General features: G+C 46.4%; 2 protein-coding genes across 2 annotated transcripts in view; both read left to right on the top strand.

Annotated features, from left to right (window-relative positions):
• Positions 1-5,651: 5,651 nt before the first annotated feature.
• Positions 5,652-11,419, top strand: LOC124473742 (serine/arginine repetitive matrix protein 2-like). Its single transcript, XM_047029405.1, has 4 exons — positions 5,652-5,871; positions 8,781-10,508; positions 10,668-11,313; positions 11,397-11,419. Exons 2-4 carry the CDS (start codon positions 9,615-9,617, stop codon positions 11,417-11,419), a joined length of 1,563 nt encoding a protein of 520 aa, XP_046885361.1. The 5' UTR covers positions 5,652-5,871; positions 8,781-9,614.
• psda (pleckstrin and Sec7 domain containing a) overlaps positions 11,375-17,881 on the top strand; it is a 21,013-nt gene continuing 14,506 nt past the window's right edge. The window contains exons 1-4 of the mRNA XM_047028893.1: positions 11,375-11,525; positions 11,684-11,795; positions 12,303-12,888; positions 13,098-13,568. Coding sequence (XP_046884849.1) covers positions 11,520-11,525; positions 11,684-11,795; positions 12,303-12,888; positions 13,098-13,568 — 1,175 coding nt within the window. The 5' untranslated portion in view covers positions 11,375-11,519. The remainder of the gene's footprint in view (positions 11,526-11,683; positions 11,796-12,302; positions 12,889-13,097; positions 13,569-17,881) is intronic.

Genomic DNA, 17,881 nt, shown 5'->3' with positions numbered 1-17,881 from the left:
CACACACACCCGAGCCCCATCCCGCCTCGACCTAGACCTAGCAAAAAAGGCGCGGGCGAATTAATAAGGTAACTTATTAAAATAAATAAATAGCTCTAAATAGTTTCCCATTCTCAATGTATCCCAACACTAGGCTATGTCTATGTAGTTTTCACATTTCCCATGTCAATTAGCTCTAGACCGACAATAATATGACCTGACGTCACCATACGTTGACCGTTAAAAAAGGGTTAACCTCCAGTTGTGCTGTTCAAGTCTAACAAACATAACATTAGCAAGCTGGACAAATGTAAAGGTGGATTAATATTGTTATTTGTTAATCTAGCCATCCTGTGTTGAGTGCAACATCAAAATGTCAACAACCTTTTGGTATCTGCTGATGATGCCAGTATTGGTAGTGCGAAGTGCTAATGCAACCCTCTCAGATGCAGAGACAACTTCAGTGTCAACTTTGATTTCGGTTGACAAAGGTAAGCTAGGATACAGTACTGTAGCACAATTCAAATCAACTTAAATTCTGCCGATGACCTGATTAACTATAAGTTTTGATCCAAAACCTGCTGAAAATAGGTGATTGCCAGCACAGTAGGCTACTGTACAGTAGCCTGACATCCATGAACTTGAGGAAGGCATAAGTAGCTAGACAGTAGATACTGACTGTACTGTAAAACAGTACTGACAGTACCATTAGCTTATCTAATTTGAGCAAGACAGACAAAAAAGTTTTGCTTGAAAAGTAGCTAGCTTTATCTGTAACTAACTGGTACTGTAGCTTGTTATGCCTAGCTAGCTGTCTTTAGTAGCTCTAACGTATCTGAAATCACTTTAACATTTTTGTTCAGGAGAAAACAGCTCAACCAATGGACCTGCTAATGGATATCTCCAAAATGGGAACGACACAGAGGGCCATCTCGTTGGTATCCTGCAATCTATTTTGCAGAAATACGAACAGACCTCGTCACTTCAGTGTGAGTCAGCAGTTCATAGCTTTCTAGTTTTTCATCCTATCTTTTTAAGTGATGATGTAGCTAGACTAGTTGAAGAATTTCCTACTCTCCTGGGATGACAGCCAAAATGTTGTTCCTGTGCAGTGGATGCCTATGCCAGAGGTCGCAAAGGAGGATTTCCCAGTGCGAACAAAATCAAACCCCGAGTGAACGTCATGACTGACACCGCATCAGTTATGAAGGTCAATTTATCTTTGGGCCTGTTCTTCTACGTCTTCCTAATCTTAGGTATTTCAATACAATCTATTGTACACAGAATCATTCCCTCTGCTGAAAATCCGTCTGAGACAGATTAGCTGTCTCTAACCTAAAATGTTCATTGTTTTATTGCAGCAATAGCCTTGTGTGTGTGCATTTGTCCCTCAGGTTTGATCTTGGATGCAGTTAGAATCTCCAAAGAGGCCAGGAGGAGGTCTGCCGCCATTGTCAGGGCGAAGCTGAGGAAGAATCAGCCACTTACCAAGTCCCAAACACTAGCATACAAACGTAAATGTTCTCTTAATACTTTGTATAAGGTCAAATGGAGTGTTTTTAGGGAAATTATTCTTCTACTCACAGTGGGCTTTTAATCTCTTCTAGATCGCAAGAGTTTCATTTCTCTGTTTGCCAAACGGTCACATGAGTCAAAAGTCAAGAAGGTAAAATTATTTCCAAATCTTAAATGACCAGTGTCATTAGGTAAGTGGTTATGCCGGTTGAATTACGTTTTAATGTTGTTGTTTTTTTGTTTATTTGTTAAAGGATTTAGAAGTGTCGACTTCCCCCTCTTCAAACAGGAAGAGCGCAGCCAGCCTTCAGGACCCCCTGCCTAGTGAGTGAATCTGTTCTCAGAAAACATTCTTATGTTGCCATATTAGGGGGTCAGATGGCTGAGCGGTTAGGGAGTTGGGCTATTAATCAGAAGGTTGTGGGTTTGATTCCCAGCCCTGCAAAATGACGTTGTGTCCTTGGGCAAGGCACTTCACCCTGCTTGCCTCGGGGAGAATGTCCCTGTACTTACTATAAGTCGCTCTGGATAAGAGCATCTGCTAAATGACTAAATGTAACTGTATATTACCACAATCGTGCCAAAAAGTGTGTCTTTGTTCAAACAAAAAGTACTCAACATGTGTTCTTCACAGGTAGCCCTGAGACGGATACCAACCTTGAGGAAGTGATTTCTGCCGGGACGGCAGCTGAAAAGACGGCACAACATCTATGACAAGTTATGTCATCTTAATTTTAAAGTCCTGATCATAATCATATCAATGTTCTATGTGAAACAAACTCTCTGGTGACTAAGATGGACACATATCAATAAGATGACTACATTTATAGACTATCGCTTTCTGTTTTATCACACAAACATATTCAATAAAATGTTTTCATACCAAATGTTATTAATGCATTTTAGCACATACACAAATCGTTTTGGGAAACGTATGGCAAATGGTGGTGATAGTTGACCATTGCTGCCACCCTCTGGGGAACATTGGAAGGTGTTTGCAAAAAGCATGTTGTTTGATGTCTTAATTCCAGATCAGCCAGTTTAACAGGTGACATGAATGATTGCCTGTTATGTCACAAAACTGGAGCACATTTTGACAGCAGTTAATGAACGGTAAAAGGGGTTATGTGGAGGATGTTATCCTAAAAACATACAATACTATAGAAGGCTGTAGTGGAGGTCCAGAATTGTAGGGTGCCTCATGTGCATTTAACATGAATCAAAATCTGTTTCAGTAGAGGAAAAATAAGAAAATGTTCCTCATTTGCAGGCTTGAGTGGGCTCCCTAGGGTTGTATTTCTGGGTAAGGTGCCCAGTTGTACGGTTTTTGGGGTTGCCGAGAATAGTGTCTGCAATGTGTGCAGCAAGACCAAACCCACCACAGCACTTGACTTCTAAGAGGACTGGAGGTGTGTGGCTAATACAGGAACAGCTACACATGTCGATGACTTTCCTCAACTCTGCCTAAATTGGCAGCAGTGAGAGTATATGTGCATACTGTAATATATAATATAGCCTAATAACCGGGCACCTTAAATCTGGCCAGTGTCCTGCTCAGGACCCACTCAATGTCCCACTTTTCCGATATTCACCCTAAGCTATCATTTAAAACCTCTCAACAGGGGCCATACAGCCCTGCTCACTGGAGCCCCTTTTCTCAAGTGACTGCGACTATGTCCAGATATAACCTGAAAGATAATAAAATTGCAATGATAACCAGAGGAGAGGAATAAAGGGGTGATGATAATGGTATCCACAGAGATGTGAACGCCTTTCCAGAAACACAGTAGATGAGTCATCTCAAGTAGAAACCATGGCAACATGGTGTAAGTAGTGTCACTAATGTAATCTTTTGTAGGCCACTGTAGTCTCTCAATTATCACTTGTTTGAGTCTGTATGTAATGTCTGTATGTTATAAAATATATACCAAGAAAATCTCTAATACCTTTGAGGTAAATCATGACTGCTCCCACCATCAATTACTTTTGCATTTACTCAGATGTTTTTTTTGTATTTCTAGTAGCCCAAGGTCAGTTGATTGGTTGTTATCAGAATATGCTACTCACTTGACAATTTGGAAGATAGAAACCTATTCAGGATGATGACACACCATGTTTCCAGAATGCCCCTTATATGATAGCGCATATGAACAAGGCTATACCTTCGGCGTTCGTCACTGCAAGGGAGAAGAACAAGCAGTAGGCAAGCTAACGTTTATTTCGTGATGAATACCATACCTAGGTCTGATTTTATAGCCTACATCGTACATTATTAGACGAATAGCTTTCAGATTTTGAGCCAATGATGTTGACCCACATCAATGCATTTAACATGTGAAACGCTGTTTCAGTGTATAGCTCCCCTCACAGGGGATTTGTAAAATGCTCGCTCTGTTGAACGCAAGAAAAAAGTGCATGAGGTGAGTCCTTCGTCCAGAGCGGAGAGGTGAATATGAGAGAAAAGCTGTCGGTTTCAGGACCTGCCATGTATGGAAAGCTCCCTTTCAATCCTGTCCATACTACGTCAACATCTATGCGGAAACCAGAGATGGCTGTGAAGACGACTCCTCAACAGCCACCTGAGATTCCAATGAATCTTATGGATTGCATGTATCCTTGAGGAAGGGTAAGTGTTTGATTCTTTCCTGGTGGACTGTGCAGTGCAGTAAACTCGCTGATGTCGCTGACTATTCAGCCTGTCATGAATGAACTCGACACAAAAATGTTTCCCACAAAAAGGATTCTCGAGTTGATGTTTTAATGTGCAGCGTCTCATTTAAAAACATGTGCATTCATAATTTTACGCCTGTGTCACACGACCATTGTTTGTTACGATAGCTACAAACTGCATCTCCACATTGTTTTATGTCTAACTTAAACGTCTTTGTGTGATTGTGTTGATGACAGAATAAAAGTTGTAGTTGTTTAACAAACCTGCTAGCAACAAGTTAACTACACCAGCTACATTCAAAACGTCCTTTTCAGTTCTCGCAAAAGTAAAATACTTGATCACTTTGAGGAGAAGGTGGTCATTTTGGAGTGCTCTCTCTTAACCACACACTCACTCGCTTCCATAGTCAGACAACAGGCCTACTCGTTCTCACTGTCTAACATACAGCACTAAGTCGTGCAGTGTCATAATGAATCCCCTTTTCTCTCCACTGCCTTCAATAGCTCCCTCATCTCCTTCCACCCCTCATTAGTTGACCGCAATGATTCATGCAGATGCTGCTTGGAGGATAGGGGTAGTGGGGCATGCCCATATGAGCTCATGACAGTCTCAGGACTGGGGGCATCCCCACATCTGTTAGAGTTAGAAATGGATTCTGTAGGTGCTTCTTTGCTATCGTGTATCCCATAACCTGTAGCTATAACGACACCTAGATGTCGCTTTGAATTAGATCTTACCTGGATATTATACTTAGACATCCCCTTTGCCCGATGTCCACTACAGCCGGCACTTCTCCTGAGAATAGTTTGCTCCAATAACAGAGGTAATGCACCCTGCCCCTACCTAGCACCACCCACCAACCCAAATTGATCTGACTGTTTAAGGCACTTGGTTCGGCATAAGAGCCATCGATCTGTCTTTCGGGGGTGGAAGGGTAGCATTGACCTGAAGACCATTTCAAACAGCCTAGGTGATGTGGTTCAATTTGGGATATGATGATTTAACGGTTAAACTGTCTCCTAATGAAATCACTGCTGAGTCAGCATGACCAGTAAGTGGATGTGATACCAGCTTGCTGTCTGCGGATTGAGTCACTGCCTCAAAAATGCTATGCTGGTTTCGGGTAAGAGTCTGATAATATTTGCCTTCATTATATTCTTGAAATAGTAAGTGGGACAGGCATCCGTGTGTGGTTTGTAAACTGTTCTGAACCAGAAAGCCGTCTCCAGATTGACATACTGATTAAGTCTGTAGAACACCATACGTAAAGAGCTCTATTCAATTAGTTGTGGCTGTTATGTCTTTTTGTGTCTTGAACCAGAAGAGGAAACAGAGTCAAGTCCCTCCCTTTTTCTCTAGAAGCATCGGACACCAGCCAAGGCCATATTGACTGGGGAAGCTGTGAAAACCCAATAACAAACGCAGCCAAGTCAGGAAAATAGAAAGCCAGGGCTGGTGTCTGGTTTGCCGGCTGAGTGATGGGGTTCCTGGGCAAGACGGCACAACAGGGGGGTTGGCGGTTTCTTAATCTGTCGCTTCCATATGGCAGCTCCATGGACTCTCTGACTGAGACAACATGTTGAAGTCGGAAGATATCAATACGTCCACATTAAAGCATGCCTTACATGTTATCAACTCAGAGAGATCATCCTTGGAAAGGACCAGTAGGATTAGTAGAACGATTTAGACTATACAGACAGCTTGAGGTGAGAGTGTGTGAAGGTGATTCGCCTGATTTGATCCTCTTTGTTTTTCTTCATTAGGACCCCCCCCCCCCCCCTTTCCTGTGCAACTCAAATTATCCCTTGTCTCTCTCATCCCTTGAATCAAAGAAGGGGTACCGCCTCCCGTCTGCTTTGACCTTGCTAGCTCCCCGGGCATTGTAAGCTGCGCTATCCTTCACCATCTGTTAGGGCTAAATAGGCTACTTATTGGTACAGCAGAAAAGAAAGCGCTCTGAAACAGGTGATCTGATTGGCTGATAGTCTTCTTGGGGGGGGAACGTGGCGTAGCGACATAATTGACAGGAGGTGATCGACGGACCTCCATGTGACCAGGAAAGGAGGAGGAGCAGGGGGGAGAGGAGGAGGAGGACAGCTAAGTGGTGTGGGAGGTGTAAAGCCAGAGTGGACTTACCCGCACGGTGCACAGCAACTGTGAGTCTGTTAGGGTGGATGGGTGGAGAGGCGAGTGAAAGCGGGGAGAGAGGAAGAGAACGATGGATGCGGCTCCAGCCAGAGTGGCTGATGCACGGGGTACGCCGTTAGCAAAGTGAGGAGGAGGTGAGAATACAGAGGTAAGGGAGAATGATGTCGAAGTGGACTGGGTGTCCGTGGGTAGAGGAGGAGAGGTGGAGGGGAGGAATCCTATTAGCAAGAGTACAGGAAAAGTAGGCCTACGTGCCCTGCTTATCAGGCTGTGGGGGGGTGCTCCATTTTGAGTGTGTAAACAACGCGTGGATCCATGTTTCAGTGAGAGTACAGACATCCTCCATGTTCAGTAGGCTGAACTCGTCGCTTCTGTCACCTTCGACGACATGTGGCCCTGTCCGTTTCTACATGTGACAGGTTTTCTACTATTTGTTGTTTTTATGTTAGGCTGTTGTCTGTCGACCTCTCACTGAAAGGAGGGTACATGAAGTTTGAGAAATTGTCAATTTGAAGCCAGTTGATTATTAAGTTTTTTGAATGCATTATCCAGAATTAAAACACATCCAGACAAATGATCCCAGAGATTCAGCCTTATCATATATTTGAGTAAAATCGTTTCCAAGAACTGTTCAAACTGTAAAAGGATGTAAGAAGCTATGAGAATATTTAGCACTGTAGCTTCTGGTTGTTGCTCCATGGATGAAACTTTTCTACTGGGACAACTAAACTATTTATGCATAGTAGCCTTTAGTGTAGGCTATGGTTCAAGTCTGGCTCTTTTAATACTGAATGATGTTAGCTTGGTTCTGCCCTTAGTAATAGGCACAGCAATATACTTGAATTAATACTAATAGTCAAATAGCAAATTGTTCTGGAATAGGATTAGGTCAATAATACAAACAATACAACAAAAAAAGCATCCAGACAGAAGTTCACTGAGTGGTTCACACAGGTGGATGGGAACACAAACCAGATATTCAGTTACACAAAGGGTGTCTATTTCAGCCTGTCGCGGTTACCTTGGTGTTGACAGATAATGTTGCATCAATGCTGCGTGGTCATGTTTATACTCATTGCCCTTTTGTGTTTGGTGGTCAAATCAAAACGGTCTTCATTTGACTAAATTGAATCTTGGAGCAGGAAAGGCCCTACAGTACCTAGTATGTGTTTTAGTTTCGTGGATGCATGAAGTTATTTATAGTAAACTGTACTGTGATAACAGACTTTAGATAAGGATACGGATGAATCTGATCTAGGAATGCTATTAGGAAGAGAGTCTTCCTAATAGCAGCAATCAATCATAGCTGCAATCAATTACAACCAGTTCAGTATCAGAGACAAAGACAGACACTTGTCCACAGGCACCCTTACAGAGCATTGGCTGTCAGCATGTTTTTGTGAGAATGCGTGTTTGTGTTGTATTGTCTCTCTTTTTTCATGCCTTGCCTATTGTACCAGTAGTTACTTACAATATGTTGTGACCTGGATATTTCTTTTTCTATTTCAGATAGAGTAGAATCTGTGCTGAATTACGAATGAAGACAGTGTCATTTTTCTGGCTCAAGGTTGTTCAGAATCAGGACAAGCTGCTGTGCCTATTGGTTTGGCCATTGTGCTGTGTGCCAGAAGGTGCCAGAAGGTGTCGTACAATATGACGTTTAGAGTGTTTGGAGAACTGTGTGGACTCAAATAGATACAGATAATTTCATTAACAGAGCCGGTAAGACCTAAAGTGACAACTTTTTAATTTGTTCTATTAATATCAGGATTCGTAGGGACACATCAAAGTCTACAATACGCTTGTTGGCCCACTTATTCACTGGGATTTTGAAAAACATTCTTGTACTGACATCAGAGAGTAGGACCAGTCCTATAATAGTGACTTAGGGCAAGAGCAAGGTGATGAAATGCTACTAAATCTAAACTTCAGCAAAAGAGAGGGTTGTCATTTCAGAATTGTTATATGGCCCATAGCATTTGTGTAGACGTCCAAGACAATTACAGGAAATGCTTCCTGTTGCTTGGCCGTTACTGCAAGCTCAATGGAAAGAAATAGCTGTTTCAGTTAACCCTGCACAGCGAGCAATAGGTCGCAGCCTGGGTCTTTTGACTTGCCAATATTGTCGTCAATCATATCAAGTCATCCACAGTCAGCATTCTTGGGCGCTACTCTCGACGACGTGTGTGTACAGTTCATGTGTTGTGCTTGTGCAAGCGTTGGAAAGTTTGTGTGTGTGTGTCAGTGGTTGACTGCAGTGTATTAACACGGTGCATTATTGCGTGCCAGCATGCACTCTGTAATGATTAGGTAAGGAGATCTGTGGCCTTTATTTAGAATGGACACGTACAAACAAGCTCATGAACTGAGAAATAATAGATATTGTTGCAGTTACAAAGTTGCAGTTAAAAAGTTGCGGTGACATTTTCGTTCTGGGCTGATGTGTTTTTCTCTTCTCTTCAAACAGATTGGAGGGAAGATGAGCAAAACACTATGGAGAAGGGAGCGACCAGCTCTGTAACCCTCACCAGAAAAAGCCATCTTGTGGCTTTGTGCGACCGAGAGGCTAAGACATCTCCCAGAAAAAACGCAAAAAGCGGACAATTACTAGCGCTGATCATTCGGGGGACTAAGCTGGGACAACTGTGAGGAACATGTCTCAGTCAGGGAAAATCCTCCACCTATATGTGGAAGTCCGATCGGTCCCTGAGGAGGAAGGCAAGGAGCTAGGCAACACGGAGAGCTCCGACCCCCTGATGCTCCAAGGCCCGGATGTTCTTCCTCAGTCTCAGCGGACGTCCAGCCGCCCCACCCCCACCCCTTCCCCCAGCCCAAGCGTGTCCCTGGGGGGGCCGCAGAGAGATGGGGGCAGCTGCCAGAGCCTCCCCAGCTCCAAGTCCTCCTCAAGGCACTCGGTCAGTTTCCACCTTCACCCTACCGACGACACGGGGCCTCCCGCCTTGCACCTCAGACAGAGCCTGCCCTACGACCGGATAGATCAACTGCTCCAGACCCTCCAGGAGGGGCGCAATAGGCATGGGACTTTGGTCCGGGCGCGTTCCACAGACATCGAGAACTTCAGGGGGAGGGTGCCCCACTCCACTGCGTCCGCAGGGAGGATTACGGCCCCCTCCACCCCCACGAGTGGACGAAGTCCTGTGACACTTCCGGGATTGGGAGCGACAAGGGGAAGCGATCGACGGTGACCTTCAGCTACATAGAGAAAGCCAGTATTAAGAACGTGGATAACCCTCATGGTTCTGTGTGCCAAAGCCAGCCTGAAAACCCCTTTTACAGAACCATGGAGGAGACCCCACTGCCCGTCCACCTCCGCAAAAGGCTCAGTGACCCGGTGTGCTCGGACAGGTGGCCCCCCTCAGGTAGCTCCAGTCCCAAACTTTCCTGCCAGACCTCCGGGAGGTCCCCCAGGGACTCCCCTTGCCTCCGGAGGACCACCTTGGAATCTGTGGGCCGTGAGGCCACACAGAGGGCTGTGGCAGAATTTGGCTCTCCAGAACTGAAGCGCAGACTGGCAGCCTACAGCCAAGACCGGAGTCCAGACTGCAGCCCCAGTCTACCACGGCACTACCGGTCACCCAGATGCCAGTCCTGGGATGGGTCACCCTCTCTTCCCCGTGGTTCCAGAACGCTGCCCTCTAATCCTCACCCTCTGGACCAAGAACATTCCACGAACGCCCTGAACGGCTTCCCCAAGAGTACAGCCTCAGACCAACTGCCTATTCACTCCAGACACTCCTACCACAGCATGTCTCCTACCTCCAGTGTCCGCTCCCACGGGCTCCAGAACCAGAAGACATGGCGAGGGGATGAGAGCCCCCGCCTGTCCACCAAGTTCCGCCCGCCTTTACCCGCAGGTCGCCCCACAGATATCCAGCATGAGATACCAGCTACCATGATTACCAGTAACCATGACCCTAGCAGCCAGAGGACTATCCACAATGGGAACAATAACTCCCTACCCACCACCAGTCCCCAGAAGACTAGCTGCAGTTCAAATGATGGCCTACATCGAGCCTATAGGACCCCAAGAACCAGCCACAATGCTAACGATAGCTCTAGACATGCTGCCAGTCCTCTGAAGATGAACGTCATTGCTAATGATGGCACTTGTCAAACATCTAATAATTTGAGAACCAGCCACAAAGCTAACGATAGCCCATGGTCCTCCCCCAAGGTTTGTCATAAACAGTCAGGTTCGGCAAGTCCAACTGGTGGCCGAAAAATAGTTTCCTTAGCAACTAGTCCTGAAATGGCTCGGAAGTTAGCAGAGGAAGCCACAAAGCTTTCCGTCGTAATGGGGGCTAGAAGATCTCCCTCACCTACCCCCTCTCAGGCTGAGTCTGCCAGGACGGAGAGCTCCAGATCAGGTCGTTTCCTCATCCCAGAGTCCCAGCCTTATGCCCCCCTCCATGGGCAGGGCTCCCCAGACCACCCTGGGGAAACTACCACCCAGGAATGCAACTGGTCCGACAGGGACTCTCTGAGAACTGGCTCCCACTCTAGACCAGGACAGGTGTCTCCTCTCTTGTCCCAAAAATGTACTTTGTCTCCAGCCTCGCCAGCAAGGCTCCACCGAGTCGTGGCTTCCCACTCCCCCATCCCAGACCCTCGACTACAGAGAGACATTCTGCAGGGTGAGGGCAGTCCCACCTTGCACCGCCACCTCCCCCCTCAGTTCATGGGTGAGAAGGGATCCCCAGGGCTGGAGAGGAGACAGTATGACGCACGCTCCGACAGAGGGGGGCCGCACAACCCGGAACCTGTCCGGTGGTGGCTCACGGGTCCCGGCGCGGAGGCGGCTGTCAGCTGGACCTCGAAGCATCAGCGGTGGAAGGAGGACGAGTCGACCGCGGAACGGGACGAGTCCCATACGGAGAAGGAAGGATTGTGTCCGCACACCAAAGAGGACTGCCTTAAGAAGGAGGATGGAGGGGGGAGGCCTGCGAAGGGGCATCTGGGGAGCATCTACGGGGTGCATGGTGGGAGGGAGCCCAGGGGGGAGGCCAGGGGGGAGGCCAGGGGGGAGGCGCAGGACAACGGTGGGACGTTGGGGTCTTCCCAGAGCTCCAGCGGGGTGACTGGTAGTCTGGGAGACAGCGTTCAGCCTGAGAGGGACTGTATCTCCCCAGAGAACTCCAGCCAGTCCAGCCAGAAGAGCAACGACACTGGAGACACCGGCTCTGGGATGCAGGTGAGCTGGAGGTATTGTGTACCGTGTGTCGCCATGATTGCAAAAAAGTGAGAAAGTAAATTCGTTAGGGTGTTTTTTAAAAAACCTTTTCATTGTGTGTTAGAAAGACCGTAAGCTGTGTTCACACTTTGTTCAATTCCTTTGTGTATTTGTTGTAGTCTGACAGCGGCTCCTCTGCTCTGGACCCATTGTATCGCTCCCAGAAGATGGCTCGGGCCAAGTGGGAGTTTTTGTTTGGAACCTCTTCAGAGGACGGCCACGAAGCTAAAGGTTGGCTGCCTCGTCCGGACTAAGCTCCAATCCACTCTGCTTTGCAGTTCTCCAATTCAGACACTTTCGTCATCCACGTGTCGTTATCAGGCCGCTAGCTTCACAAAGCTTGTGTAATCCAATTACCTGTGCCTTGAAGGCCACCAACAGGCTGAGACCGTTTCAACACTCAGACTACACACTTACTAACAACTCACAAGCACTCACTTTGTTTACCTTTATACGGCTGACACCTATTAGCTTCATAGACCCCCACTTTGACCCATAGTTTTTGCTAAGAAGACCAAAAAAGAAGGATTGATGTCAAGTAGCTGTGTTAATTATCAATTTCTTCTGTTTTCTTATGTGTCATTCCTTTAAAGACTTTGTTCATCAAGAAAATGACTTACAAAAAGACTTGTAATGTTAACTCATTTTGTTATTCCTCTGTGGGAAAAAGAAGTCAATGAATTGGCAATTGTTGAAGTTGCTAGTTTATTTTCAAATATGCCTCCTCTCTCCCTTCAGATGTCCCAGAATCCTCAACAGCGCCCCCCTGTGGCACATCCTGCAAGTCTCCCACACCAACTCCTCCCTCCTCTGTCCCCCCGAAGCCCACCAAAGACTGGCAGGGACAGAACGACAACAGTAAGAAGTTATCCTTTCATGAGGTACAGCAAGTGGAGGTGGAGCTAATAACACCACCTCCAGCCATCACGGTCGGCTCATTGCCCAAGACTGGCATCATCCGGGGAACCGTCAAATACTCTGAGACGGACCTGGACGCTGTGCCTCTACGCTGCTACAGAGAAACCGACCTGGATGAAGTGATGCTAGCTGAGGAGCAGGCTGAGGCTGAGGCAGCTGCCGAGGCTGAGGCAGGGGAAGAGTTGGAGGTGGACTCTGCGTTCGGCAGTAACCGGAGCGTCCTTGGAACCTCGGCCTCTAGCGCCAGCCCCATGGAGGGGGCCTTGTACCCCCACACAGACGGGGAGGAAGAGGACCTGGAGGAGGAGGGGGTGGTGAGCTGGGCCAGTGTGAGGATGCAAGGAGACAAAAAGAGGCAGCACGCTTCCCAGGAGGAGGACCAGGTGTACAGTCGACTGCTCAAGGGGTGAGACAAAGGCTTCAGACACCTCAGACATGGACCATAGCTTTGTGACTAAATATGTGAAATATATGTGTGAACTGGTATCCCTTTCAATCTTGGGTAAGGGCATTTTGACATGCACACACTGAAGTACAATTGGGATATCAACAGTTTTGTAGTATATTATCAATAATATATCTTTTTTTATCAAATAATTGTATTTTTTCCCACAGTCCCCTGAACGTAGCAGAAGCCCTCAAGTCCCCCATGGCACTGACAAGCCCTCGCAGGATCTCTGCCGACCAACTGGATTCCTTCAGCCGCCATTTTGAGAGTATCATCGAGTCCCACCGGGCCAAAGGCACGTCCTACAGCAGCCTGGACAGTGTTGAGCTCCTAGCCTCCAGTGGCCTGCCTGTCTTCACCTTCGACCTCCCCACTCTCACCCCGGAGATCCAGAGCCAGATCTGTGAGAGTGCCAGAGCCATCATTGAGCTGAGCTTCGCCCCCCTCGCCAAGCCTGACTCCCCTGGCGCGTCGGAGAACTCCCGCTCCGAGCCCTCCCTGGTCTCCTCAGGGGAGGGGTCTAGCAGCCCCTCACTGGGCAGCCTCACCCCTGGACGGAAGGTGAGGGCAGACAAAGATTGGCGTCGGGTGAATAATCAAGATTGCTGGCGCAAGGCAAACTCTGTTCCCTCGCTGAGGTGAGTGTGCAACGTTAAAACCAAACAATGAATGTTTGTTTCCCATAGCAATGCTATTTGTGTGAATTGTTGAAATAATCTTGTGGGTATAGGAGAATAGACTTGTGAATGATCCTTTTCAGAAATGCATTTCCACCACAAGATGGAGCTAAAGAAACATAAAACAAAATTATTCATGCTGTTTTGACAGAAGTTTGCCATTATTGGTGGGGTATGGTTGTGGTTATAGATCCAGGTTTAAGGCTGACAGACTGTGAACTTTAAACTGGAATCATGAATCGTGTTAGTGGCAAGAAAACAGACATATGTCAAACACTTGGCTCCAAATAACAAATCAAATCCGGCTTCTGATGGAGTTAGTAATTCTGTACATTCCGGAATATCTTGGAGCTTTGTCATGCTTGGGTGTTGAATGGGCCAATCAGGGAGTGTCTATTTGTGTTGACACAGAGTGTAAAAGCGTACCATGTAGATCCATTCACTGCGTCTGCGATAAATTTCACTAACAGGAAAAACTGTTGAGTGAAACTTCTTTTGCTGTGCCACCTGGCTCCTTGGTTGTACTCCCCTTCCTGTCAGACAGCCAATCAGATCTGGAGCTCAGCCAACCATACTTGGTAACCTTGGCAACCTGAGATTAACTTCCTGGACCGTGTGATTTCAGGGTTTAAAATAGAAAAAAGAAGTTGAATGGGCTGAGTTGAGTGTGATGTCGCCCACTGGTTTTGACTGCTGAGTTACGGCGAGGATAGGGTATCTAGACTGGCACGGCTCACACAACATGGGACTCTGTTTGTTATATGAAACCACAAATATTCCACTTTAGGTTAGGTTGGTTGACTCTGGAGCTGACCCTTTCAAGGATTTGCTTTTGTGAAGAGTAGACTTTCAGTAAGTCATCAGCTCACATCAGTTTGCTGATCAGCACAGTGAGTCTCATTGTGCTGTGCCGAGCAGTTGTTGGGGGAGTGGAGGGTCTGTGTGCGGGGGTGGGGTTCTTGTCTTTGGCAGATGGTACAACACATAAATAGCTCAAATAAAAGTTTTGTCCCTCGTAGAACAAATACACATTTTCCATGAAGAACCTATATTTGGATTAATGATGTCATGCTGGACATTGTCCTTCACTTCCGCTAGTGTTGTCTAAATCGAATACATGACAGACAGGAACAGAGAGGATAATATGTTCAATAAAATGTCAATATAAAATAAAAAATCGAAACAAATGGTAAGGAAACGTAGAGAGAAGGAGCCAGTGGAATAAATAATCTAGGTAAGGCTAGACAAAGAAAGGAAAAGAGAGGGAATGAGGGGGGAGGCTCAGGCCAGAGAGAGGAAATGCATACCTTCTCCAGAGGCGGAAAATAGCCCAGCTGATCCGCAGAGGGAGAGAGAGAGAGAGAGTGAAAGAGAGAGGGACAGAGAGGCATGAACGCAGACAGACACACTGCCGGAGGAGAGAGAGAGAGCGAGAACAAGAGAGTGAGAAAGAGAATCAGTTGGAGTGCTGAGCATTTGGAGAGTGAGGGGGGAAAGGCAGACCAAGCGCTTGGATCCGAGCGGAGAGAGTTCAACAGGGATCTGGTCAAGTTATTACCACAAGCTGGGAACACCGGCTTGGAGAGGGAGGGAGGGGGGAATGCAGACGGAAAGAGAGGGGGAGGAACGAAGAGAGAGCTTGGAGAGAGGCATACCGAGTCGAGAGAGGAGGATCAACAGGGTAAAACCACAAGATTAGGAGCGAGTCCGTGAGAGAAGTTCCAGACACACAGAAGAAGATATCACGACTATCATGTTGTGAAATGCAGCATGAGGATTGTACCAGCCTGAAAACAGTTCCATTTCTGGCGGCCTATTGGATGGCAGAATCCATGTGGGCTCTGGGACAGACGGTTGATTGGCAGGCTTACCTCACTGCCGAGTGCCGAGGCTGGGTGTGAAGGGGTGGGACTCGCAGGCACAACATGGCTCACTATTTGCTATGCTGGGGGGGCGGAGCTTTGGAGGACAGATACCTGTATGCCCCCCCATACCCAGCCGTCTACCGGTGAGTATATCAGTCACTGGCCTGGCTCGGTCTCTCCTGCAGTCTGTCTGTCTTTCTGTCCGTGTGCCGGCGTGCAGGCCTGTGTTCCCCTGCCTGGCTGGACCCAAATACAGGGCAGACAAAGACAGCTTTCCTTATGATAGTTACTTTGTCGTTTATTTGGAAGAATTATGCTGGTAGAACATCATGAGGTGTTGTGATAGACAGGATGGTCCTTATTACCCATTACTAGTCTGCATCTGTTGACCCGCTGACTGTTAAGTCGTTAAATGGTCTTACACATCATTAAGTGACAGAAGACCTTGTGTACATTTAGTTGATTTACTCACAGCACATGGACAGAGGAAGAGAGAGAGAGAGAGGTAGACAGGAAATAGTGAGGTGATAAGCTGTTTGTGGCACCTAGTACGGTTATTAATAGGGTGTGATAAATGCATGTCCAGTACCTTAGCTCCTGGCGTCAGCCTCGTTTACTGACAGTTTACCTGATAGAACAAAGTCTAATGAGATCAGCCTGCACGCTCGGCCTAAGCAACAAACTGCATCTCTATTGCAGTTTTTTTGTCGAGACGTTGAGATTTGTACAGTGAAACTAATAGCTTACAAGTAGCTTTGCAGAATTATTCATGGATAGATGTTTAGTCTGAAGCATTTCTGGTAACTTGAGAATCCCTGATAAGACACTACTGAATCAGCAGTATGTCTGGTTTTGTAAATAAACGGTCTTATCATTCTAATATGCTCTGCAAATGGGATTCATAATCAGGGTCCATCTTTTTGCTTGAAAACTTTTGGATGTGAAAGGGTTTGAATCATTTAGTTTTGTGTCAGAAGGAGTTGTTCTTCCAAGTTATACCAACACTTCATTAAATAATTCACCACTGAAACTGAAACTCACAGCAATCCTGAACCACAAAGAAACTAGAAAGTCTTAATGATCCCATAGGGACAGTTGGATGCTTCATAGAATGTTCCGGATTGGAAGTGACCACAAACTCCAACACAACATATTTTCCTTTAAGCCCTTTGTAGGCACTGTGTGGAGTGAGATCGTCTTTCGTGACTGAGGAATGTTCTGGGAAAAAGAGGATAGGTCAAACAAAGGGATTGGTGTCTACTTTCTTACCGCAGGTTCTGAGTTCCGTTTACTGACCGCACGCTCTAATCAGTCTCACTGAATCTCTTTCCCATGGGAGTGACTTTGCATAGAGCATACACCAAGTGAAACGACGTGATCCAGTGTTTAGAAGTGGTCATCGACTGAGCCAGTGGGTGTTCCTTTTTTGACTCTTCCCAAGTGAGTCAGGCTTTGGCAAGAAAGTCAAGACGGAGCGACCTCGCAAGGCAACTCGTTTAGAAAACGTTCATAAAATAGTGAATCATTACACCTTATAAATATAAAGCCATTTCTTTCATAGTGCATTGGGGCATTTGTAAGCCTCTGGCCTAGTTTCCATATTGGGGCTTTTCTCCCTTTGTGAAGCTGTTGAATGCTCCTTTCTAGAGCAGCTAAAAGAACATTAGCGTGCCGCACCCTGGAAAAATAAGCCCAAGCGTCTTTTCTCTCTCTTTCTGTGGGGAGGATCATAAACCCATTGTTTTAAGAATAAACAAACCCCCCCCCTCCATCCTCCTGATCTCCTCACCCGTCTCTTTTGTGGTGGACTATCCTGTTAGTAAGGAATGCCTTAGAGGGCCAGAGGAATGAACCAAATATCTCTGACTGATGGGGGTGTTTCGGAAGCCTTGAGACCCAGTGCGTTGCTTATTTTACTGTGGAGGTGTGACAGGAGGCTTGTGTCACTATGATCAAGGGACTGAGTGGCTGAAGGCAAGGGGACACTTCACTAAGGATCCATGCCGCTGACTCGGTAGGGCTACAAACTTAAACTTCAGTGACTGAGTCTGGCATACAGTGTGGTGATGACCCGTGTGTTTTGAATGAAAGTGACTGCTATGTGATTTTGATCTGCCTTCTAATCTGAAACTGAAGTGACCTTAGATCTTTTTTTGAATTAACTGGTTCTCGGAATAGAAATGTGATTACTCCTGAGACCCGTCCATTGCAAAAGTTTGACCTATATTACTGTATGTAACATGATCTACTAATCACCAAACATGCATCTCATACTTTCCTGAAATGCAACAAATTAATAATCCATCAAGGTCTGCTCCGCCAACCTTTTTCTGTTCTGAGCTTTATTTATAACGCTGTATTTGTTGTTAGTCAAACATACGTACACACATACACCCCTTGTTCATGTTA

This window comes from Hypomesus transpacificus, chromosome 11, assembly GCF_021917145.1.
Source record: "Hypomesus transpacificus isolate Combined female chromosome 11, fHypTra1, whole genome shotgun sequence".
NCBI classification, from domain to species: domain Eukaryota; kingdom Metazoa; phylum Chordata; class Actinopteri; order Osmeriformes; family Osmeridae; genus Hypomesus; species Hypomesus transpacificus.
Note: the sequence above shows the minus strand (reverse complement) of the source record. Positions and strands in the feature narration are given on the sequence as shown.